Source organism: Neolamprologus brichardi, chromosome 13 (genome assembly GCF_056152115.1).
Source record: "Neolamprologus brichardi isolate AB-2024 chromosome 13, ASM5615211v1, whole genome shotgun sequence".
NCBI lineage: Eukaryota > Metazoa > Chordata > Actinopteri > Cichliformes > Cichlidae > Neolamprologus > Neolamprologus brichardi.
This window is the reverse complement of record NC_142116.1, coordinates 22,273,272-22,298,227: the sequence shown is the minus strand read 5'-3', so window position 1 is coordinate 22,298,227 and position 24,956 is coordinate 22,273,272. Positions and strand designations below refer to the sequence as shown.

General features: G+C 43.2%; 2 protein-coding genes across 4 annotated transcripts in view; both read left to right on the top strand.

Annotated features, from left to right (window-relative positions):
• Positions 1–9,127, top strand: part of lyst (lysosomal trafficking regulator) — a 60,784-nt gene extending 51,657 nt beyond the window's left edge. For all 3 annotated transcript variants that reach the window (XM_087850313.1, XM_087850314.1, XM_087850312.1), the window contains 18 exons: positions 54–150; positions 240–301; positions 467–522; positions 634–786; positions 1,996–2,240; positions 2,472–2,538; positions 2,626–2,782; positions 3,217–3,357; positions 3,453–3,670; positions 3,771–3,998; positions 4,122–4,311; positions 4,396–4,532; positions 4,641–4,739; positions 5,166–5,305; positions 5,411–5,508; positions 5,628–5,784; positions 6,765–6,836; positions 6,935–9,127. In XM_087850313.1, coding sequence (XP_087706439.1) covers positions 54–150; positions 240–301; positions 467–522; positions 634–786; positions 1,996–2,240; positions 2,472–2,538; positions 2,626–2,782; positions 3,217–3,357; positions 3,453–3,670; positions 3,771–3,998; positions 4,122–4,311; positions 4,396–4,532; positions 4,641–4,739; positions 5,166–5,305; positions 5,411–5,508; positions 5,628–5,784; positions 6,765–6,836; positions 6,935–7,073 — 2,456 coding nt within the window. In that variant the 3' untranslated portion in view covers positions 7,074–9,127. The remainder of the gene's footprint in view (positions 1–53; positions 151–239; positions 302–466; positions 523–633; positions 787–1,995; positions 2,241–2,471; positions 2,539–2,625; positions 2,783–3,216; positions 3,358–3,452; positions 3,671–3,770; positions 3,999–4,121; positions 4,312–4,395; positions 4,533–4,640; positions 4,740–5,165; positions 5,306–5,410; positions 5,509–5,627; positions 5,785–6,764; positions 6,837–6,934) is intronic.
• A 309-nt stretch (positions 9,128–9,436) lies between these two features.
• On the top strand, positions 9,437–24,671 carry gng4 (guanine nucleotide binding protein (G protein), gamma 4). The gene is made up of 3 exons (XM_087850311.1): positions 9,437–9,898; positions 11,107–11,212; positions 22,452–24,671. The coding sequence occupies exons 2-3, from the start codon at positions 11,114–11,116 to the stop codon at positions 22,578–22,580; spliced, it is 228 nt and encodes a 75-aa protein (XP_087706437.1). The 5' UTR covers positions 9,437–9,898; positions 11,107–11,113; the 3' UTR covers positions 22,581–24,671.
• Positions 24,672–24,956: the final 285 nt, after the last annotated feature.

Below are 24,956 nucleotides of genomic sequence, written 5' to 3'. Positions count from 1 at the left end.
GCACTGGTGTCTCCCAAATCTCATATTTCTTTCTTTCTTTCTTTTTTTTATAGAAACTGTGAAGCCACCGCTGTCCTTCCTGTTTGAGGATAAGACTCACTCCTCCTTCTCCTCCACTGTTAAAGACAAAGCCACCAGTGAATCCATCAGGTATAACATCCTGCTTCTTTCTTCCTGTAACCCTATAAGTGAACATGTCATGTCAGGTTGTTAGAAAAACGTCATTCTTTTGTCCTTAGGTTCACCAGACGTTGCATCAGCGTTGCCCCTTCCAGAGAAACAGCAGGGGAGCTTCTCCTGGGTAAGACACCGGCCACTGTTTACACAGAGCTCCATAATCTGCTCTCTCTGAGGCACCGCAGAGTACTGCTCCTCCATCACACACAAGCATTTGCTATTTATCCAGTAAAGGAAGCGTTTGTTTGTCTTGCATTCAAATCTCACTCTCACCTGTGCTGTCTCACAGGAAAGTGTGGGATGTACTTTGTGGAGGACAATGCTGCTGACGCTCATGACAACCAGGTAAAGCCAGAACACTGTTCAGGCGTGTTCCCTGCCAGAGGAATGACAATAATTTCTGCAATAATTTCCGCCTGGCTACTCAACACTGAACACGTTTGTGTGTCTGAGCAGAGCCTGCACGGGGAGACCGAGGCACCTTCTTTCTCCTGGACGTACGAGGAGATCAAAGAGGTGCACAAGCGATGGTGGCAGCTAAGAGACAACGCTGTGGAGATATTCCTCACCAACGGCAGGACGCTGCTGTTGGCCTTTGACAACTCCAAGGTGAGTGGAGTCAGAGGGGCTTTTAAATAAAAGATACCGGATCGTTTGTGGAAGGTTTGGTTAATGCTCATGATTAATAAACAGTAGATTTTGTAAGTTGTTCACTTTAGCTGTTCAACATAACTATTGCAGAGCACTGACTGGACTAGACTACCCAGCAGATTACAGGAGGAAATATTCCAGTCTGTGTTTCATCTCAGTATAAAATGTAACCACACAGGATGGACTGTGATTAAAAATGATAAAACAAAGAAGCATAGTGATGGTCAAAGAGAAAGATTGGACAAAATCACAGTTTCAGAAGAAGAAAAAATAAATGCTGTGGGAGTTAATTGTTGAATTGCCTTTTTGGTATTCTGCTCTTGAAACCTCTGGCTCTGTAGTGCTCCGTGCAAGAAATCGATCTTGACAATAAGCCATGATAATAAGATTCAGTACCATCGCACTCTGCTGTGAAAATATATCGTTATTTTGCAGTGCCTTAAAGTGATACACTGAGAGAAAGTTACAATATGGTCAGACAGATGGCTTATTGCTCATGCTTTTAATTCAGAAAAATCAAAGGGGTGCAGACCTACTGAGCACACGAAAGCCAAACAGATAATGTGTCTTCCGATTGTTTGCAGACTTCTGAAAACCTTTCTCTCAATAAGGCAGGAAGAAAAGTTTTCCATTTCTCCTTTGTATTTGTTTCAAATTCAGAAGGATATTTTTAAAGTGTAAATGTTTGCATGCTTGACCTAATGTGATGTCGGTGGATCGGGATTATAGTCAGGAGATCATCGTAATTCAACATCATTACGATAATATAAGCCTCACAGAATGGTGTGAAGCATTCATGTTCAACTAAACCTTATTATATGGCTAATAATTATTGATGCCTGATATATGTACTTTTTAAAAAATAAATATATTTCGTTTACATTTAAAATAAGCTTCTTAATAGTCGAATTAATCTTTTTAATTGTAAAGATCGTTATGTTCTATCATAGTGGTTGCAGAATCTGAGGCTCGGTTTGCTGGAGAAGCTTTAGAATGAATGAAACTAAAACTAAAGAGTAATTTAATTGTTTTATGTGGATTAGCCATTAAATTTTTTAAAATTAAAGTTCATCTTTCATGTTACATTTGCAAGTTAGCACCATGTTTCAGTCAAGTCTCTAAACTACCTCTGGAAATGATCTCGTGGTGTCTCTGCTCTGGCCTCAGTTCCGAGATGACGTCTACCACAACATACTGACCTCCGATCTTCCCAACCTGCTGGAGCACGGAAACATCACGGCGCTCACGCAGCTTTGGGGCTCGGGTCAGATCTCCAACTTCGAGTACCTCACGCATCTCAACAAGCACGCCGGCCGCTCCTTCAACGACCTCATGCAGTACCCGGTGTTCCCCTTTATCCTGCGAGATTACACCAACGAGACTCTCGACCTGCAGGACCCAAACATCTACAGGTCCGTGCTGGATGACGAATCTTTTCCCGAGTTGACATTGACACAAAAGCTAATTTAAAGCTTCCCGTTTAAAGCTTTTCTATTAAAGTATAATGAATCCAGACAAACATTGAGCTGTTGTTATATTTTTTGAGAAAAACTGAAAGGGAACTGGCGTCTCTTTGAAGTCAACGCTTCTGTCGCTGATGATGTCATTACTCAATAATTGTTTGCTTTCGTATTTTAACACAGGAACTTGAGCAAACCCATCGCCGTCCAGTCCAAAGAGAAAGAGGATCGCTACGTGGATAATTACAGGGTAAGTCCTCGTGTCTGTTTCAACACGTGCTACTCGAGCATTTTGCATATCCCATAAATAAGACACACTGACGTGTTCCTCGTGCAGTACCTGGAGGAGGAGTACAAGAAGGGCATCCGTGAGGACGACCCCATGCCTCCCGTCCAGCCTTACCACTACGGCTCCCACTACTCCAACAGCGGCACTGTGCTGCACTTCCTGGTTCGAATGCCTCCTTTCACAAAGATGTTTCTCGCCTATCAGGGTAAGTCGCAACATTAAGCCTCACTCAGAATACAAGAAGAAAATCTTATGGTTATGGTTAATTGTTTTGGGCCTCTAATAAATGAATGATGCTATACTTATACTGACCAAACAGTATGTTTTTTTTTTTTTTTATGTCAAGCCTGAATCTGGCACGGTGCTCTCAGATCTAACATAGGATTGCAGTGTCTGTGTTATTGCTTCATGAAAGCCTGCTTCATCTTTACACTCTTCTCTGATCAGCTCCTCACCCTTCCCCTTCCTCGCTTCTTTCTATTTCTTTGGTGTTAATTTATTTTGCATTCATCTGATCCTCCGAGGCATCTTTTTATGTGATTTGTAAATGTATTCAGCGAGCGTGGTGTTTAAGGTCATGAAAGATGTTTTCAATCAGTGAGTCGAATTTGTAATTAGACTGTCTCCGGCCTTAATCAGACCAGAGCTTTGATATCCCGGACCGGACGTTTCACTCCATGAACACTACGTGGCGTCTGTCCTCTTACGAGTCAATGACTGACGTCAAAGAGCTCATCCCAGAGTTTTTCTACCTCCCAGAATTCCTGGTTAACAGAGAAGGTAATTAGTTTTCCTTTCCTATTTTTAGCTTTTGTACGTGCATCTTTCATCTTCTCAGAATTTCCTCTTTTTTTGTTTTTTCTTTGCCTGGGTAGGTTTTGATTTTGGGGTTCGTCAGAATGGCGAGAGGGTGAATCATGTGAATTTACCGCCATGGGCTCGCAACGACCCACGTCTGTTCATCCTCATCCACCGACAAGCACTAGAGTCTGATCAGGTCTCCCAGACGCTGTGTCAGTGGATCGATCTGGTGTTCGGGCTCAAGCAGAAAGGCAAAGCAGCGGTCCAGGCCATCAATGTCTTCCACCCAGCTGTACGTAGCTGCTGACTCTCGCATTTCCTCGACGTTAGTGTAAAAAAATAAATAATAAACCTTTGTCGCTCAGACACCAGTTTCCTGTCACTCTTTACAGACCTATTTTGGTATGGATGTTTCGGCTGTAGAAGACCCTGTTCAGCGACGGGCCCTGGAGACGATGATCAAGACATACGGACAGACGCCCAGGCAGCTCTTTAACACCTCTCACATCAGCAGGACAAGCACCAAACTCATGGAGGGGGAGCTGCCAGCAGCCATGGGCCTCCTGGTCCAGCTGGCCTTCAGAGAAAGCAGAGAACCAGCCAAGGAAATCGTCTGCCCGGTAATCAACTCTGTGGTGTTTGTGACTCTGGCAGCCTGCTGTGCGCTGAGCAAGACATGACTTAGTTCACCACCCGTGAAATGATCTGCTCCTCACCTAGCAATTTTCTCTTCCTCTCCCCAGAGTCCGCTGCCGTGGATCAAAGGTCTGAAGTGGGGCGAGTATGTGGGCTCACCTTCCGCTCCGGACCCAGTGGTGTGTTTCAGTCAGCCGCACGGGGAGAGGTTCGGATCCCTGCTGGCTCTGCCGACGCGAGCCATCTGCGGCCTCTCCAGCAAGTTCTGCCTCATGATGATTTACAGCAAGGAGCAGGGTAGGAAGCCCGAAGACTCATCCCAGAAAGTATTGCACAAGTGCCCCGCTGACTCGCATTAAATTTTTCTTCTCTGCTCTGCAGGTGTGCGGAGCATGCACAGCACAGACATCCAGTGGTCAGCCATCTTAAGCTGGGGCTACGCGGACAACATATTGAGGCTGAAGAGCAAGCAGAGCGAGCCACCTATCAACTTCATTCAGTGTTCACAGCTTCACCAGGTACACATCAGTTTATGCTTCGACAAATCCTGACCACCTGTTATATAAGAGTTATCTGGCCTTTGGTGTGCGCTCCTCCATCCAACCGTCCGTCTCCCTCTCCTCCAGGTGACCAGCTGCGCCTGGGTGCCCGATGGCTGCCAGCTATTTACGGGTAGCAAGTGTGGAGTCATCACCGCCTACAGCAACCGCTTCACCAGCACCACGGTGCGTTTCCATGGCAACGTCCCCCTCTAACCTTCCGCCTGCACACGAACACCCAAACCGCCCACCCACCGCCGATTACACCCCCACCCCCCTGTCCTCTTCTTTAGGCAGCCTCACCATGCTCAAACGCTCAGCTTCATTAGTCACATCACAGCTGCCCTTGAAACACATTTCCACCGAGCCCATAAGTGGGATTAGAGGTCTCAGAGTTCAGTCATCAGAGAAGCTTTCAGACCTCGTCAGTCCCCACCAGTAGACATGTGGATTTGCCATTTTTCTGGACTTCCAGCAACTACCGAGAGGCAATTTGACTTTAATTAATGGAGATTTTTAGGAAAAAGCAAGACGCAATATATAAGAGTCACAGATACATTTAGATCTGTATTTCTTCTCTGTGTGGTCTGTAACATGTATTTCCCTCCATAGCCATCAGAGATGGAGGTGGAATCTCAGGTTCACCTGTACGGGCACACGGGGGAAGTCACCAGCCTGTTTGTCTGCAAACCTTACAGCATCCTCATCAGTGTGAGCAATGATGGCACCTGCATCCTCTGGGACCTGAACAGGTCAGTGTGTGTGAAAGGTCTTTATGTTTTGGTTTTTTTAAAGAAGAAGAAGAAGATGCATTATGCAGTGTTTGTGTGGTTTCTGAGTACTTCTGTGTTTTCCAGACTCTGTTATGTACAGAGTCTCACAGGCCACAAAAGCCCGGTGATGGCTGTGTCTGCCAGCGAGACCACAGGGGACATCGCAACAGTGTGTGACTCAGGTATGAGGGGGCGGGCATCTTCTTTTATAACCCGAGTGTTTATCGCGTCTCATCTTCTGGTTATTGAAGTGTCTTCTGGTCCTTGGTGTGAGTTATGGCTCCTCTTCTTTTGTTTCCAGAGGGAGGAGGCAGCGACCTTCGCCTGTGGACGGTGAATGGGGACCTGATTGGGCATGTCCACTGCAGAGAGATCATCTGTTCTCTGGCTTTCTCCAACCAGCCGGAGGGCGTGTCTGTCAATGTCATCGCTGGTGGGCTGGAGAATGGCGTCGTCAGGTAGGCAAAACTTTTCTTTTGCCGTTACATTTGTGTCCTGTTCCACTAGACGGCTTTGGAAATTTTGGAGGAGGGAATACTTTTTCGACTTCAGCTTTTCCTTCTCATATAGACCCACTCCATGGCCACTCACCAAAGTAATTAATACAGTTAGGTCCATATAAATATGGACACTGACACAAGCTTGGTTTTTTACATGTTTCCTGAAACATATTTCAAATATAGTCATAGAAGTTTATATAGTTACAGGAATGAACATTGTATTTTCAGTTATTTAATTAGTCCAATTACTTTTGAGATCCTGAAATGAAGGGATTGTGTTCAAAATACTTTAGTTCTTCACATTTTTATGCAATCTTTTTGTTAAACCCGCTGAATTAAAGCTGAAAGTCTGCACTTCAACTTCATCTGAGTTGTTTCATTTAAAAACATTGTGGTGATGTTACAACCCAAAATTAGAATAAAGTTGTCTGTCCAAGTATTTATGGATCTAACTGTAAATAAGTAAATATTACATGACAGAAAGTTCCTGTTTTTCACTCTCTGCTATAGAGTTTATTTATTTTACAATAGCTCAGAAGGTTTTAAAAAAGGAGAATAAAATAGGAAGTTTTCTGGGAATTTCCAAAAACTTTTATACTTAGAGTGCAGTCTGAGCAAAGAGCTACCAGGACATTATAATTTTACACATTTATTTCTTATAATTTAAGCCCAAGGAGTCGCGCTGACAGATTTCTTTCACTGCAGCAGAATTTCTGTCATGTAGAAAATCCCAGATGTCCTGTTGAAACTGCACTGCTGGTTTTCTCATATTAAGAGATCCCAGGGATTAAATGTGTAGTTAAATTTCTTTGGATTGACAGGAGTTTCACTTGTCCGGCCCGCTGGGCTTGCATGTGGCCCACGATGTAAAATGAGTTTGACATCCCGCTCCCTGCACTGTTTATTTTTAATTTTTTTAATCTCTGATATGTTTTCAGGTTATGGAGCACCTGGGATTTGAAACCAGTGAGAGAGATCACATTTCCCAAGTCTAGCAAGCCCATCATCAGGTTTGTTTACAGCGCGCTGTTCTCTTTGTACTTTTATGCCACGCCTCTATGCTCATCAACATTTTAAGTCTAACGGTCTCCTCTCGTGTCTGCTTCAGCCTGACGTACTCGTGTGATGGCCACCACCTCTACACGGCCAACAGCGAGGGCACGGTGATGGCGTGGTGTCGACGGGACCAGCAGCGCATGAAGCTGCCCATGTTCTACTCCTTCCTGAGCAGCTATGCTGCAGGATGAGTGTTTGTGTGATGTTTGCGCCTGTCCACTTCTCAGCAAGAGGACCTCCCCTCCTCCTCCTCCTCCTCCTCCTCCTCCTCCTCCTCCTCCTCCTCCTCCTCTTGTCTGCACTGACCGAGAGGAGGACATGTCAGCATGTCCTCAAACTCTCTGAACCCTCCCTGACTTTTAAATAAAGCCATCCCCAGCAGAGCAAACTGTACCGCCGCCACTCCCAGCATCAAGAAATGATTATGAAAATAGTATTATATGTACATAAGTATATATTTATAAATACATTAAAATGGACTCTTGCAGGAATGGTTGAGTATTTGGCTGAGGCTGCATCAGACACTTTATACAGGATGTATTTCTGAGAGTGTTTCATTTGTCGAGTCTTTAATTCCTGCTGATGTGTTTTTGTTGGCTGGTGTTGATTTAGCCGTTTCCTGGTAAGCTGCTATGGTCTGGACAAAGCCAGACTCAAAGTGTGAAGACCCTCGTGTTTCACCTCGACATCGCTCACGTCTCCTGCAGCGTGCGGTCTGACAGATCGCCGCCCCAGCTCAGTGAACGCGTCCTGCTGACGCTGCAGTGGCTGCGAAGAAGGGGAGCCCCCTCCTCGCATCTGTCGCCAGGAGAGGTCCCGCTCTGCGGGAGTGAGACGTCCCTCCGCCGCGCTGTCTGCTCCACTCAGATCTGAACGCTAGAGTCACAGACCTGCTTCACTTTGTGTCTGACCTCAGTTGACGGACCGAGGGGACCTTGTGGGTGCCTGTTGTTCTGTCCTGCTTTTGCATGCTAGGACGATGCTGCCCTTGACTGTGTGAATGTGGATGTAACATTTGCTGCAATGCTCCTTGTTTTAAGGCCTCTCTTAGTTAAACCAGTCCATTTGCTCTTTAAAAACACCATGGAGGCTCATCTCTGTCTTGCCCGTCGCTTAAATGCACAAGAACCACTTTTCACTACTTTACAGGGCTGATTTATTTATTTTTTTGAGAAAGCAATTAACAAACTGTTAGATGCTTGCAGTCGGAGGAGGAAGAAGGCGGAGGAGAGAGTGATTTCCTGAATGCTCCGTGATCCTCACTGATCTCCCACACTTACTTAGCACCTGTGCAGCATTACTAAAAGGGTACAGTGGGTGTGGGAGGGTTTAGTAAAGAGCGTCGCGTCGGCTGATATCGTATACACTACACGCATCGGTCTGGGAAACGGCCGAGCAGCTGTTTCTTTTTCTTAACCCACTCCAGGATCCATGTAGCCTTTCTTTACATTCCCACTTATGTTACTGCACTTCACGGTTTCTTAAACGAGAATCAGAAGCACTTTTTTTTTCCCTCAGCTACTTCAGTTTAAGTAGAGGCAATGATCTGTGGCCTTAACACAAACTGAGCTTGATTTAATTCCACTAATAAATCAAATCCAGAAAGCAATATCAGACACAGACATGCAATAGGTCATGTTTTTGCTACCTTGTTTCATGTGGGAAACCAGGGTTCATTTCGTTTCTTTTTCTAAGACAGCTGTGAAACAGTTTTTATTCCCTTTTGTGGTGACTGCAGCACTCTGTGACGACTAATGTCTTACACTTACTTGAGAAAGGGATTATTTCTTGTTAACTCATTCCTTTTCGCTTCGTCCTGATTTATTTTTCTTCCTGATCCTACGTGGACATTATGTTACTGTGTTTGTTTACTGATTTTCTCTATGAAATGTATGAAAAACTTTATTGAACCACAACCTCTCAACCCAAATGTATGTTTGTATGTATTTTTTTGTTTGTTTTTTTTTAATGTAAAAGGTAGAAAATGTGACAGTAGATTTTCTGATGGAAGGAAATATTATTTTTCTGTTAATGACTTAAAGCTATGCATAATTTAAGATTATCGTTTTAGGTTGCTTAAGTTGTATTTTGGCCCCTCCTGCTAGTTTTCTGTTTTTTTCCTTTGCAGTTTTGGCATCTTGAAGGTTCCTAATGTTTAGTTTTGTTTGTATGCGTGTACGTGTTTGAATGAACCAAGTGATAAGCATATTATAAATATATAAAAGTCTATAAATATTTGAAGAAATATTATCGTCGTGTTGATTGTGTCCATTTCTTTGTGTGCGTGTGTGTTGGGGGGAGGGGTTGCGTTCAGGGACATAAAGTAAGCAGAAACTCGTGTCGTACTGCACAAATCAGATCGGAAGCACGAACAGGAAAAACAAATTAAAATTTTAAAAGTTATCAGGATGCAAGCCACGCTTAAGAGCGCGTGCAGTCGTTAAGGGTGAGGCCATCAGGGGGACACGGTGATGTCAAAGCTGATAGAAAATAAAATAAACGATACGGGGAAAGCCTGCAGACCTGCGCTGCCTTTTGCAATAATAAAGCTAATTAGAATCAGCCGCTCCTAATTTGACTAACAGGCAGCGTCGGTGCGTTTACGGCCACTCTGGACAGCTGAAGCTCATCCCGGCTCCCTGCTGCTGCTGCTCCTGGTCCACTGATCGAGTGCTCCCCGCCCCACAGCCTGTATCTGATCGTCATACAGAGGTTTCCCCCCCTGCTGCTGCTGCGTAACATCTCTCCAAGTCCAGCCGTGGTGCTCACCAAGACCTCACCGCTTGGAGCTCATCTTCCTACACGGAATACGCACTGAGCGAGCCGCAGAGGCGACATTTAAAGACGCCGAGATTTTTGGCTCCTCGGGTTCAGTCCAGACCGAAGCGAGGCTGGGATTTCCTCTTATCGTTTCATATTTGACAGATCTTTGTGTGTGCGCGCGTGTGTGTCTGTGTGTGTTGGGTGGAGTCAACCCGGAATTCTCCCAAATTGGAAAACCACTGGCACATTTCAGGTAGGTCGGCGGCTGCAGGCTACATTAATGAGCGCGTATCCGACCAATGCAGGGATTTATTTCAAAATGTTTATCATCAGTGCAAAAATCATTGCTGCTCCTTTTTTCCCCCCCACATGATGCATGGTTTGCTGTTTTCTGCTCTAACCAGGGCCGCAGCTCGCTGTGTGTCCATAGATTAATCTCCTCTTAGAAATAAATAGTCGCACGCGTTTTCACAGATCTGCATCAGCAATTAGCAGCATCGTTGCATTTGGATAAAACTGCACAGGGGCGAATACAGCCGAGCAACCCTCAGGATGGATGCATCTAAAGCAAACCTAAACGGAGAAGGCCCGATGGCTTCCTACGAGGGTGTGTTTTTAAAGCTATAAATTGGCCGTAGAGCTGTGGAGGCTGGAGGGATGGCAGATGAATTTGTCGTCTTCGACCGTTTGCTTTAAGATAAACACAATTTCTTTTAACAAAGAATAGATGCGCAATAATAATAATAATAATGCATATTATCATAGAAAGGGGGATTGATTCAGCAACCCCTCACCTCCAGTGAAATGCTTCATTTCTTAAGGCAAATTATTAGAAAACACATCTGTGGGCACATTTTTGCCGTGGCTGCCAAACTGGGACAGTTCAGTGGTGAGTGGGTGGGTGGGGGTGGCTCAAGGAGGCTAAAATGGGAGTAAGATTTAGTGATTGCGAGAATTGATCTGCAGAGCTGCAGCTGATGTACTCCTGAGGTGAAAGTTGAGAGGAAGGCCAGCAGTGGAAAGATCTGCAGATCCTGGGAGGAACTGGGGAAAAGCTGCAGGTGCTTTGCTTTTCTAGGTGTACCAGCATAAACTCCTGCTGAAGTGCACTTGAGCAAAATACTAATTGTGTGTGTGTGTCTCCTTGCTAACTTCTCCCCCAGCCAGTTGGTCTAAATAATAACGTGACAAAGGAAGAAAAACAATCATGCATGAGCGCTGGCTGAAAAATGACAGGCCGCTGTCCAGCTGATGCCCACAGAGCAGCTTCTTCAGATAACAAATGGACAAACAAAATGGGTCCTTCCAAGTTTTACTGTGTAAAAAGGAACGGGTGGGGGTGAGGTTGTAGTAGAGAATTGCTGCTCCATCAGGGTAGAGCTGTCGCCAGGGGGGTGCTGATTTAATGTGACGTTCACTGACCCCCCCCCCCTTCTCCCTTGCATCTGTTTGGCGTCACAGGAGCACCATGAAGGACGGCATCGTCAACAACAGCACGGCCAGCATCTCCCAAGCGAGGAAAGCTGTGGAGCAACTGAAGATGGAGGCCTGCATGGATAGGATAAAGGTACGAAGCTTTATTGTTGATATTGTCTGCGCACGTGAACAAATATTTTCACATCGCTTCTGTTACCAAGTATGCAATTACTCAAAAACCGTACCTCCACTTATCATGGAACTGAAAGCTTTGTGTGCCTCTAACATCGGCTGGGATTTTGGAGCAGTTCAATAGGCGCGTCTCTATGAGTGACAGTTCGCAGCAAGCATTTCATTTTTGCTCATTTTTGTCTGAATAAAGCACAAAATTAACTTTGCTGGCTTACAATTGGCAACATTATCACGCTTGGCTCTCATGGCTTCATATTTGCACACAGTAGCACTGTTTAAAAGAAGAAATGGCCGGGCTGATGGTGCCGTCGTCCAAAAACTGGGAAAAATGCATCAATTAGCCACACTGCATTGGCTTTTCCTCGTGTTTAAAATACTCACTCGTGCACTAAATCTGCATCCTTTATTAATGCACTAATTACTCCTGTTTGAATCACCGTTGGTAAACACTACAGTGCCCAGCTGTTTGAACGTTATTTATTTAATTTTTAAATGAATCCTCATTTCCACAGTGGGGTTGAATTGGCTTGCTGTCAGACTTATTGAGGTAGATCAAAATAAACCTGGCACAAAAAGTAAGGAAATTTGTCTTTGGTCAATTTCTTTTTGTTGTAACAAAAAGCCTCTTGGGAATAGATATTATACAGTTGGAAATCTTGTTTATTTTTCTTTAAATGGTACCACTTGTAAGGAAAGTGCATTTGTTGCGCCCATGAAAAACTTGCCAACTTGGCAAGCTAATGGACCCTGCTGCAGCGGTCAGTTGGTGTCTAATCCAAACATGCCACGTTTGACTGATTTGGTGCTTGCGCTGTAGGACAACTTCAAGCTGCAGAACCAAGATGCAGCATTATTTGGAGTGAGCTCTAGTACAATCTCCAAATTGAAGACGACGTTTCCGATAATGGAGGATGTCAGAGAAAGGCGGTGAAGTTGGCGTCCCAAGAAGACTGTTTTCCTCCCTTGTCAGCACTTAAGAACTGTTAGCAGTCTTCTACAGATTTGCAGGATGACACGACAGCGGCTCTCTACCCAGATGATCTAGAACAGACTCCATGCAATCTCCGGTTTTGTGGCGGCCTGTCTCGAGCCCTTCACCATCAGGCATGTTTGCACTGGTGTCACCAATATGTGCACTGGAACCTGAACATGTGGAGGAACACAATGTTCAACCATGAGTCCAGATCCTGCTTGTGCTCGCCCCTGCAAATCAGAGACTCCATCCAGAATTTGGGAGTGGAGTGGATGGTGTGGCATGCCTGCAGTAATGACATCAACCCCACTGAATAATTGTTTGATCCACTTGGGCGTGCCGTTTGTGTGAGTGACCAACACAATTATACTGACTTATGACAAATGCTGGTTGAAGAATGGACACATCACCATAGTATCATGTGACCAGCATGAGGAGGTGGTGCCAGTGTTACTGCATTTCCACAAATTTCTTTAGGCAGGTTTAGGTATATTTAGAGACCAAGACACACGCTGTACATGGGCATGGAAACAATGTATCACTAGTCTTGTTTAAACCTTCATCCTTGTGACATGGTCCACTTTTCTTTCTGTTACTCCAGCCTATTATGTTTTCTTGATTTAGAAGCACAGTGTAACAACTCTGCACTCATAAAACATTCAAGATAACATCCATGTGTTGAATCCTGAGTCCGCTATTATTGTGCACTCTTTGTGTTCTCAGTCCATTATAAAAGCTTTAACCCATTTATTAGATGGCCTGGTCCAGTTGGAGTAAATCACTGCTATTATCTTCCCTCGTCTTTCTTGGATTTCTTTTCTTTAGAGAAGCGCGCCACAGTTTTGAGTATTGCAGTGCCGTCATTTTGCCAAACTCGTGATGGATGCTTGGCGCACTTTTTCCCACCTTGCAGCTCGACTCGGTGACAGTTCAGTGTAATTACAAACTTGCATATTTGTTATTTTGAGTCCCTGGATTGTGTAAAGTTGAATGAGGAATGTTGGGCACTTCTATAGATTGTATATAAAAGGTAACTGTGGTCACTATGACATCAGCAGGGCCTCTTGATGTTTTGAAGAAGTACCTCTGACGTTCATGGACATGGTTGTGGATTGCGTGTGTCAGTTGCATATGTGGGGAGGGGAAAAATAAATTACCCTAAACTACCTCTTTATTTTAACCTGTTAAATGCATTTTAAACACCATCTTGGTTATGTAGTGGAAGGGATCAACAACCAATTTATAGCAATTAGAAGGGAGGGAACGTTGGTCAGCGCTAGCTAGTTAGCAAGTAATTGACGTTTGATGATGTTTGATGTTTGTTAGTGAGGTTTGAGTTCTTGATTTATGGCTCTGACTGCAATCACTCAAATTGGTGACGTTCTACAAGTAACTGCCCTCTAATTTAAAAGCACGGACAGATTTCCAGCACATCGTAATCACTCTGAGATTTACACTGATGGGCTCAACTCATCTGTGATGACTTCTTGCAGCAGGAGACTCGACTCAACTGGTTGCCAACTGGTTCTATTCTTGTTTCTCTCACATGAAAAGCAAAGTTGCCAAGCCACTTTGTCATTTTGTAGTTAAATTGCATTCCTGCAGCAACTATGTGGAAGAATTTCAAACTTATTGTAATTTCACCCCCAGCTGCTCACAGCAGATGGCTGCACCTCCCTGAGCCTGGTTCTGCTCAAGGTTTCTTCCTGTTAAAAGGGAGTTTTTCCTTCTCACTGTCGCTAAGAACTTGCTCATTAGGGGTCCTCTGACTGTTGGGATTTCTCTGTATTATTTTAGGGTATCTACTTAAAAGCGCCTTGAAGTGACAGCTGTGATATGGTACTATTTAAATTAGATTGAATAGCCAGCATGATTACATTAAGCTGTAAACTGATGGCAGATGGACTCTGGTCCTCAATTTGGCATTGAAACACCAATAAGGCAAAGTTGATCACATGAGTTCTCAAAATCAGGTCTCTATCTTTGAAGCGGCCATTTCAAAGGCAAAGAGACTGCAAGTTCATTGCACAATAATTCTGGTTGTGCTGTAGTCTCCGACCACTGCTGTCTGATCCGCTAAGTGGGATCGCTTCTTTTTAACTCCCCCGATTTGCATCCTCAGATGTTTCTGAGCCTTAGTGATATCGCTTGAGTCAACATTATCAGATTTGGCCTAGTTCCCTGTCACATAAACCCTCAAACTACAACCGTTGCATTTCCCACCACTGACTTCCACAGCAGAAAGTGACATGCCAATAAAATGCATGTGGGGTTTTTTTTTTGTTTGTTTGTTTTTTTGGTTTTTTTACTTTAGTCCGATGTCTTCTGACAGGCATTGCACGAAGTCTCGGTTCACCTTATCATCGCCTCTGCTGTGCACAGCTTGGAATTCCAAGCAGATCAGTGTGGTAAATGTGAGGGATGAACCCACAGGAAAGGTGGGCTATGGTGGCTGCTAACCAGCTCTGACAGTAACTTTCCACCAATTTAGGTCAGTGTGGCTGCAGGATTACTTCTCCACCACACACATTATTGTGAAGCAGTATTGTTTCCTCATTAAACAACACCTGGTTAAATATTGACTTTTGCTCCCTGTGCACTCTGCGGTCGATCACCACGAGGCTCTTGCTGCAATTAGACATCAGTTTTGTGCTTCCATCCATTCCAGGCGTCATTTTCTCGGTATGTTTACTTCCTGTTTTCTGTTCATGTTTCTGGCATGTTGGGGCAATTCTGAACATTTTCTTTTATGAATGACTTCTTGTGCAACTTAATGTCATCTCATTCAGTAGTGTTTGGGGAATGATTGCCCTGCAAATCAGAGGCTGTTCACTCAGCAATATAGCTAAGCATGGAAGCCGGCCAAACACCTTCATTCCTACTCAGCACAAAGGCTGCTTACAAGCAAACCTCATCGTCTTAAAAAGTAAAGTGATCCGCCTGAAACTGCAATCAGTTTTAAGAAGATTAGGAATCAATTTGGGCTTCTTTCAGGTAGCTCATCAAAATAAGACCTCATGCGTTTTAAAGATATTAAGTGTACCGAACAGCAAAACCATTACTTGGTTTTTAACACAGCCTGTGTGCAATGGGACTGCAGCATTTTTGTAGACGATACAAACTCTAAAATGCCAAATTTTCATTGGAAAATTGCTGAAAATGTTGAATTTTTTTTTTTTTAATTTTTCAACACAAACCAGCAGATTGAGTTCAAACCCATTATTAAAGAGCAATTCTTCCTCTAGTTTTGAATCCTGTTAATAGCAATAACTTTATTATTTTAATAAATCTGATGCACTTTGGCTACTTTTTGTGAGATCATTGTGGAGTCTGTGAAAAATGTGTTTTTAACAGGACTCCATGCAGTATCCTCGTACTGCTTCCACAGGCACCGAGCCGCTCAGCCAGGTGCTGACAATCAAATGCACTTGATTAACTGATCATCAGCAGGTGTGAGCACCTCTATGAACGCAGCCGTTTTGGCAGTTTGCGTGTCTGGAGCATTCAGGTGTGTTAACGCAATCTGTCCCGGGAGCAGACGTCCCAGCAGTTTCACCCCCAAGGTCAGACGGTGCAGTGCTCTGACAGCCAAGAGCTTCATCTCTGCAGGCATCAGTTAGCATGTTAAAGTTCATGAGTACATTTAGAAAATGACTGAACAAGTCTGACTTCTTTGGAAGAGTTGTCAGAAGATCATGCAGCACAGCTTAAGTTTGCAAACTTGTAAGAATAATGGTGCGCACTGACTAGTAAGTAAGTGGAAATGTTAAAAAAAAAAAACAGCAGGGGCATACACAAAATTACCTGATTCATGAAGTGTGCCTAAAAGGGGAAAAAAGCACGGCCTACTTTGTTCTTACCACCGTGTGTCGTTAGTTAATGAGAATCGTTCTGAACCAACAGGATTGAGCAATACACCCTCAGTTCTCTATGTAAGGAGACGTCTTTACCTTAGAGTGAAGCAGAGATGATGATTGAAAAACTAACAGACTAGAAGTAAACGAGGAAGGACAAAACGGCACGTGATCTGCCAACCTGAGATGGGGAAACTCACTGCAGTGGATGGGAAAATAAAAATCCAAATTCTCCAGCATCTATAGGATAATGCCAAGAAATCAAAGTTTTTTGGGAGATTTAGGTTTTCAGTTTTTCACAACCATGCTCTAAAACCATTCTAACATTGTTCAAACTTTACAAATTTAGAAAGCGAGTGGTCCAAAATTTCTTCACAAGATGTGAGAGATTGGCAGCAATAAGTTGGACTATCAAAGGTGGTTTTAAAGCTACTGAATCATGAGTGTAGGTAGGTGTGTCCCCTCACATGACTGTAGGTCGCCATTCTGACGTAGAGCATCAGTGTTCCCGAATCAAAACACGAGGTTTCCTCCCCCGTATGCAACCGCGTAGAAGAACTTTCAGGTTTTGGATGCCAGTCTTATCAGACTGTCTATGCAGAAAGAAAACCCAGCATCAGAAAAATGGACAGTTTCCTTGTTGTTTTTTGCACATTATGTTCCTGCCTGCAGCCAGTTCTCGAATGGATTCACAGGATGGTGCCAGAACGACAGCAAGGCAGCTGAAAAAATATTGTTTATGATTCATAAATTATTGTCTTGTGACCCACGTCTCTACACGCATTTCAGTAGCATGGAGTTATAAATGGTTTATTGCAATATAAAAGGAGTCTCTTGTCTTGTCGCCTTGAGGCGACATTTGTTGTGATTTGGCGCTATATAAATAAAATTGAATTGAATTGAATTAAGATGAGAATTAAAGTTTTACTGTCAATTTAGGATTTTATAGAAAGAAAAACTGTTTTAATAACAACTTTATTCTTTAGCCAAATTCTCCTAACTTTGGTTTTCATGCAGGTGTTGTTACACTGATGTTAAGTATTGAGGATCATCTGCTTGTTTCCTCTTTTATATGAAGTGTTAGCTTAGCTGTAATGGTGTTCAGACATTTTCAGGCAATATAATATTTTAAGCTTTGTTTAAATTTCCAAATTAAGTGTGTGGGGGGAGGAGAATCTTGTTGCTCTGCAAAACAGCAGCTTCAGTTGCAGCATGATTCACATCTGTATCATTTTCTCGGCGGTTGCTCAACGAAAGCCAGACAGCTGCTAGTATTTAATAACAGCATAGTGCATCAGATGTGGCGATCCAAATAATACTTCATAAAACTCAAAAAAAAAGGAATAAGCAGCCGCCATACGAGACTGATGTGGATGGATATAAAAGCAGAGGGAAAAGGAGACTTGGCCACGCCTGGCGATCCCTTAAATTTAATTAAGGGATCTGACGAGGGAGCGTGTGACAAGAGCGGTCTCTGTGCTGCTGATTGAGGAATCACCACACTCTCATTAATTGCTCAATCAGCCAAAGGAATGTGATCTGTGCTAATTAGGAGGACTCTCCTTCCATCATGGGGCTGCGGTGTAATTACAATCAGTCTGGGCCTGATGACACACACTGAGCAGTACCACTCTCTGTCCTGTGAGCCTCCTGTTCAGAGCAGGAGCATTTGGCTGCAGTTGCATAATAATATAATGACTGCATTTACTTTGATTATGAAAATAATTAAACTGTTTGCTTTGTTAGTGTTCACACTTCATGCAAGCTTGGATTCTGTAATTAGTGCCTGAGTTTGGTCTTTTTTTAGTTTTTAGGTAGCCATTTGGGGTACATTGTGTCTTCTGAGCGACTAATTTTTAGTTCAGCTAATTCAAGTTCTCTGTTAATCAACGCATTAGTCACATTATTCCAAATATTCAGATCACTGGTGGGTCTGTAAGCGTACAGTCACTGATGACGATTGATCCTCTCATGAATGCAGCGTTACAATTCTGCCAACTAAAGTGTGGTGTTGAGTCTTTTTTTAGTTTCAGCACCGACACCTCTGTTCTGAAATATCACCGTGTGGTGTATTGAGTATTAGGTGACTTAACAGCTTTTATCAGCAACAGAGGAACTGCAAAAGGGGATCCATGATGTAGGTGCAGACATAAATAATAGAAACGCATTAGCTGGAAGAAGGTGGCGACAGTACCGTGGCTGGAGCAGAAAGCTGACAGAATGATGCAGAGAGGTAGCCATGCGTGGTAACACTGCTGTGTCAGTATGCTTGGCTTTCCTTTTTTAAGTTTCATGCATTGCACAGCTTATAACTAAACTTAACTTTGGGTTGGATTTTGTTGGAAGAGGTGCTCGATGGAAGTGAAAGCACCAGTGGGGGGAAATGACTCCGCTGTGCATTTGAACAGGATGTCGTACTTTCATGGAGTCGTTTTTAAAAGTAGTTCAAAAGCGGTGAATATGAGAGATACACTCGCTGTCCATCTTCTATAGTTACACTTTGCTTGTACTGGGTTAGAGCACAGTTTTGCCTTTTTAATGGCATCAACAAGGTGCTTTAAACATTCCTCATGTTTTGGTCGATGCTGACATGAATGCAGTACACAGTTGCTAACAATCTCCTGTTCAGTTGCGTGCAAAAACTGGTTTGGTGACACTGGGGGCCATTTGAGTACAGTGAAGTCACCGTCATGTTTAAGAAATCAGTCTGAGACAGATTTGAGCTCTTTCACGTGCAGGAATACCGTACTGTAAGCGGTCATCAAAAGATTGGTGCACCGTGGTCATAAAAGGATGGACATTCAGTAAAAATACAATATGATGGGGTCTTTAAATGATACACAGTTGGTACTAAGTGTGCCAAGAAAATATTCCCTGCACGATTACACTGCCAGCACCCCTGAAGCAATGATACAAGGTAGGATTTGTCCATGCTCTCATGTTTAAACCATATGCTGACCCTTCCATGTGAGTGTTTCAGCAAAAATTGACTCATGAGACCAAACAACATCCAGTCTTCTGTTGTCCTCTGTGTGGTCTTCTGCTGCTGTAGCCCATCTGCTCAAAGTTGTGACAGGTTGTGCATTCAGAGATGCTGTTCTGCACAGCTTGGTTGCAACAAGTGGTGATTTGACTTCCTGTTGCTTTCCTATAATCTCAAAGCAAGTTTGGTTATTCCCCTCTGACATCAACAAGGCATTTTCACTCAGAGAACTGCTGCTCACTCAGTATTTTGTCCTGTAGACCATTCTCTGTAAACCCCAAATGGTGACCATCTCAGTAAATCACCAGTTTCTGAAATGCTCAACCATGAAACCTTGAAAATCCTCTAAATCACCTCTCACTCTGCTCAGTTTGAGCATGATGATGTGTCAAACTACACCGAGCTACCATCATGCATTTGGCTGATTAGAAATTATTTTTGCATTAATGAGCAGATGTACCTAATAAAGTGGCCGTGAGTATCTCTAAACTGTTCTAAAAGTTTGGGCAAAAGCTAACTTTCCAGTGAGAATGAATTACGATTAGAGAGTCTGCCATTTCTCTCAGCAGTCCAACCATGTGGAACAAAATCAAAGGCTTCGCTGCTCCTTTCAGGATGGTTTGTGGGGACACTGGTGATCCCTGACCTTTTAATAATGTCACATTTTTTAATGTGGCCAATATTTCATTTAATGGATAATATCGCCTGGACTGTTTGTTTATGTGGCATTTAGCAAGCAACATAATGCTAATATGGTAAATATGGTTGATACTGTAAACATGATAAAGCTTCTTAAAGTCGGCTCGCTGACATTAGCGTTTGGCTCAAAACTGAGTTGTTGAGATGGCTACAGACTTTTAGTCTTGTTTTCTGATTTACTGGCACAGCATGATGTACCTCAGTGTTTGCCAGACTGTGTGACCTGTGAGCGTATTGTCAAATTGTTGTGGTTGCCTGATGTGAAAGCAAAGCAGGCAGTAAAGGCTGTTTGTGGAGAGAGAGGGAAGAGAACATGTTTAATAGATTTTTTTTTTTTTTTTATTTTTTTTATTAATAGATATGGGTGTCCTTGTGGCTAAGTGCTTGGTAGGGATGTTGAAATTAAGAAACTGAATAACACATCTGGGTTTTCTGCCATTTCTTCTTTTTGTGGGATTTTATGAGTTGAAACGGCTCCATTTCAGGCTGCAAGATGGTCGAAACGGTAATGTAACAATCCATGCTGAGGACCAAAGCTGTGCTATTCTCTTGTGAGAGCAGCAGTGGGTGAGGTGAAGTGGCAGGCAGGAGATCAGATGGCTCTGTCCTCCACATAGATCCCTGAGTCCTCGCCAGCCCTCTGATGCAGCTGCTCCTCTGCTCTCCATTTGCCGCCTCCCCTCCCGTAACCTCCCACTCAATTCCCAGTTGAGAACCTGCATTCACATACAGTCTAACTGTACTATAAAATTTATGGTCACTGTTCGACTTTTTTTTTCTTTTCTTTTTCATTTGGAAGATGTCACATGCTTCGTGCTATGCTTGTTGAAGTCCCACCTTAAGACCCGTGAGTTACCTCGACGAGCTTTCTCGCCCTGGTGCCTGAGGCTCGGGTAACGGGCATCAGTGCAGTCACTACAGGCGCTGACAAATCGGGAACATCGGCAATATGCAAGTTGAAAGAGCTTTACAGCAATTTTCCCAGGTCTCATCTGGTGTGAGTTTAACTTCATAAACATCTGCTCTGAGAATGAATAAATGGTGAGCTGCAGAGATGTGTGGAGCTTATTCACCTTGCTCTCAAGAAAAGACGTTTGGGCCTCGTCCACTAATATTTGCACTAAAATGTTTTTACCCTGCGCAAAAAAGTTTGTTTGAAGTATTACTGTTGGCAACATGAAACGTGCATCTGCATACTGCCACAACTTTATTTTCCTATGTAAGGGAACATGTTTCTGTGTGGGGGATGAGAAAAAGGAGTCTGACAGAAGACACTAATACAGTGGGGTCTGAAGAGCAAACCAGTGTTTCCCATTAAAAATTAATAAAAACATAAAAATTCTCCAGCATTACTATTATAGTCCCTAAAAAATCATCTCCAAGCAATGATGCCCAGGACTGATAGATGAGAGGAATATTGGTAAATGTTTAAAGTCTACACAGTTCATCAGTTGGTGCCCATAGTCTGAATTTGATTGTACAATACGAATTAATTCGGTTACTAAAATATTGATGGGTCACTAGTGTTGTGGAAGATTTCCACTTAAATAAAGCCTGCAGACGAGCGGTAGCTAACATTCTTTAATCAAAGCACACAAAGAACATACAACCCAGCTTGATGGAGCCCCTGCATGTCTGCGGGACAGACGATCAGCAGAGTCTCCCTGAGCCTAGCATGGCTCTCAGTTAAATACCTTCTCCAGGAACAAAAGGCAGTACACAGCTGTTTCACACCTTAAGGTTCACACTCCCTTGCTACTTCCCAGAGTCCTCGAAGAGACAAAAGACTGGTCCTCTGGAGTTCCTGTTTCCCCCAACATCCTTACTATACCCCCTACCATTTGTCTTACAGTATGACTGTCAGACATGTTAAAATCCAGTGGCACCAAGGCATTACAATAACGTGATTAATACACAAGTGAAAGAAATTCCTATACACTAGTTTGAAAACTTTACCATAAATACTTTGTGATGTGTGCGTACGGTCCGACGTCTGCGAGTTACTCAAACCTGTACTTGAGCTGAACTTGAGCACTGATGGTGTCTCCACACTCTGCGCTGACAGCAAGGTGAAATGTTTCGGTCCTCTTCACCTCAGAAGTCGTTGATTTCCAAGATATTTCATAACAGGACTGTTTTTTCACTTCATGCCCAGAGAAGGGTTACCCTGCAACTTCTGAACACTGAGCTCCTTCACACTGGATTTCATGTGACTGCATGAATTTCATGAGCTCCAGTGACCGTTTGAACCTCTTTAGCTTTTAAGCAACAACTAGGGAAGCTTCTCAGAACCCATCTTTGTCTTATCTCAAAGATACAAAGAGAGCCAGCATTTCATTGATTCTGGGGAAAAACTAATCTGGTTTTAATTGTGTAATACGATGTTATTCGCTATTTTCTGGGGGTCCTTTATGCTGCTTTTTAGACAGCTAAAGTGCAGAGATCAGATAGGAGATGCAGCTATGGCCCCAGGATGAGTTTGAACTTTGAAGCCATGACTACTGAACTTTAGTAAGAGAACACTGGGAGCAACTTAGACAACATGAACATTGATTGAAAATCTGAAATGCAGGACTGCGTGTTTGAGGATTCTGGTAGCGCCCCCAAAAAACGGCCTTGAAACATCATCACACAGTTTAAAGAATAAATCTGAAATGTCTGATCAAAAAATTTCTTCTAAATATTTCAGGTATCCAAAGCCGCCGCAGACCTGATGGCATACTGCGAGGCGCACATACGCGAGGACCCCCTCATCGTGCCCGTGCCCGCCTCTGAGAACCCCTTCCGGGAGAAGAAGTTCTTCTGCACCATCCTCTGATGAGCTGCTGGTAGAGCTGTACAGGTGCAGGCATGGCGTTGCCTGGCTTCTCTGTCTTCACCACACCTGAAGCTACTGGCCATAGGCATTGAGCTGAGTTTTGCCAAGGCGGGGACACTCTGTTGTTGGTCAGCTCTGCCCCTGGTGGCTGAAGGTTTTGGGGGAGTCAGCTACCAAACTGGCAACCCAGTGGGCGTATAATGTCTTGTTAAATAGGTTTGTTATTGCTTTGTTATTAGAGAAACAGCCTTGCTTAGTGCTCAAAGAGATGAGAGATGTTTTGTTTTTTCTTTTCTTTTTCTGTGCTAGATTTGAACTTGCCTCAGGAAACAACTTTGCCCAGTGTTTGACTTTTTTAAAAAAAACATTTATTTCCCCTTTTTTTTTCTGAATAAAAATGCGTAGGTCTTTGTATAAACTCAATCATGACTTGTGTTAGTGTTTTTTTTTTTTCTTTTTTTTTAATGGCTCTCAATGCACAGATGTAACTATTAGTAGCAACACTTAAAGCACCACTAAAAATTCGACGACTTCCCTCAGCAGTGGTTTCAGTTTCAGCATCGACAATTAACCCACTCGCTTTAGATCTGATTCAGATTAAAGCCCAGAAACGGAAACCGTATCTCACAGTGAATAATTTCCGCTGCACTCTCAGTAAGAATGAGGCGGCCGCACGACGCGTCCTGCTGCAGAGAAATGAGTGGACCCCTTTTTGAAAGGTGCAGAGCTAATGTTTCAACAGCCAGATGAGTTCCTCGGGGTTATCACTGTGCAAACAAACCCTTAAGTCAAGAATTATTTATGAATCTGCCACCTTCTGCCCACTCTAATGCATTCTAACTTTGCTTCTCGGTTTGATTTGCTCTTCATTTTCTTTCGAATCTGAAAAAGCATCAGTTAATCCTGCAGCCCTCTGCAGGAATAGATATATATATAAAATATCATTATTTCTTTCTTTTTTTTCTTGCAGGACACCTTGTTCCCTTCAGCACTCTCTCTTAATTTCTGGGCATGTTTCCTGAGCCTGATTCTTTTCCTTCTTTTCTTCTTCTTCCTTTTTGCCTGTCCTAGAGTGAATGGCGAGGCCTTTGACATTAATACCAAACTGGAGGCCTGCATGTTTCTCTGCTCCTTTTTGACAGCCTCCTCTGTTTCCGAGGGACCGTCAGTCTCTTCGAGTGTACAGTATGTTACGGTGCCAACTTCTGTGGGAGCGGTGTGATCTTCACACTGTGCTTCCCGGAGCCTTTTCTTTTTTTCTGTTCTGGGTTTTTTCTCTTTTGGAAGAAAAAAAGCACACTGTCGAAACATTTCCTTTACATGGTAGTTGAATAGCATTTGCTGATTTTTATGATGACTTGTTCTGATCGTTATTAATATTGTTATCAGTAGTATTAACGAATATCTGTTGCACAGCACTGACAGCTACATGACGTGCAGTGCTCCTAAGCCTGTATGATACGTAGAGAAAAAGAACGTTTATAAATCATGCAATTATTGATACTATCGTGAGTATTTTTTAAAAACAGCGCTGAGGGTCGTTTACATAATAGGGTCCCTTTTTTCTTTTCTTCTTTTATTTGGAGGTTCAGGCTTTTTGCATCAAGGTTTCTATCATCGAAGGGGAGGGGGAGTGGGGACTTCCTTTTTGGTACTTGAATAGCCATTGCATTAGGAATCAGTCTCTGATACTGGACCGTAACAAACGCAGACTCAAATTGTCTTCAGGATAATTATCGTCTTTATTTCCTATCTGAAAACCTGAGCTGACCTCAGGACACTCGCTGACCTCATCTCAAGGATGGTGCCAAAATCTGAAAAGAAATACGACGGCTAGAGATGAATATTGCATGGATTTATTTCTATTTATAACAGAGAGAACTATTATGATATGAAATATTGCCTGTTCATTGACTTTTCTGGGTGCTACTCTGCACATAATAATCTCCCTGGAGTCCGGATATGTCAATAACGTGCAGCTGTATTCATGAATGGTATTGTTTTTTTTGGGGGGGGGGAATAAATAGCATTTACATAGCAGACTTTGTAAAAATCCTTTGACGGATCAAATGAATTAAAAGAAAACGGCAACCCACAGTGTGCTGTGTCTTCAGTATTTTTCTCTCTCTTTCTGGCATCTGTCTGATCACACCGACAACATGCTGCAAATCGTTCTGGGTCTCGCAGAAGAACATTGTGTTTCGGTGTGTATTGGAGACCTCCTGTGGCTGAGCTGAACCATGGGCCATCTGGATGCACTCTTCTTTTTAAAAAAAAAAAAAGAAAAAAACGCAAAAGGATTACGATTCAGTTCAGCCTTGGCCAGTTTGCCTTCTATTCTGCAAATCTAAAGCGAGAGTGCATTACATGTGCGGG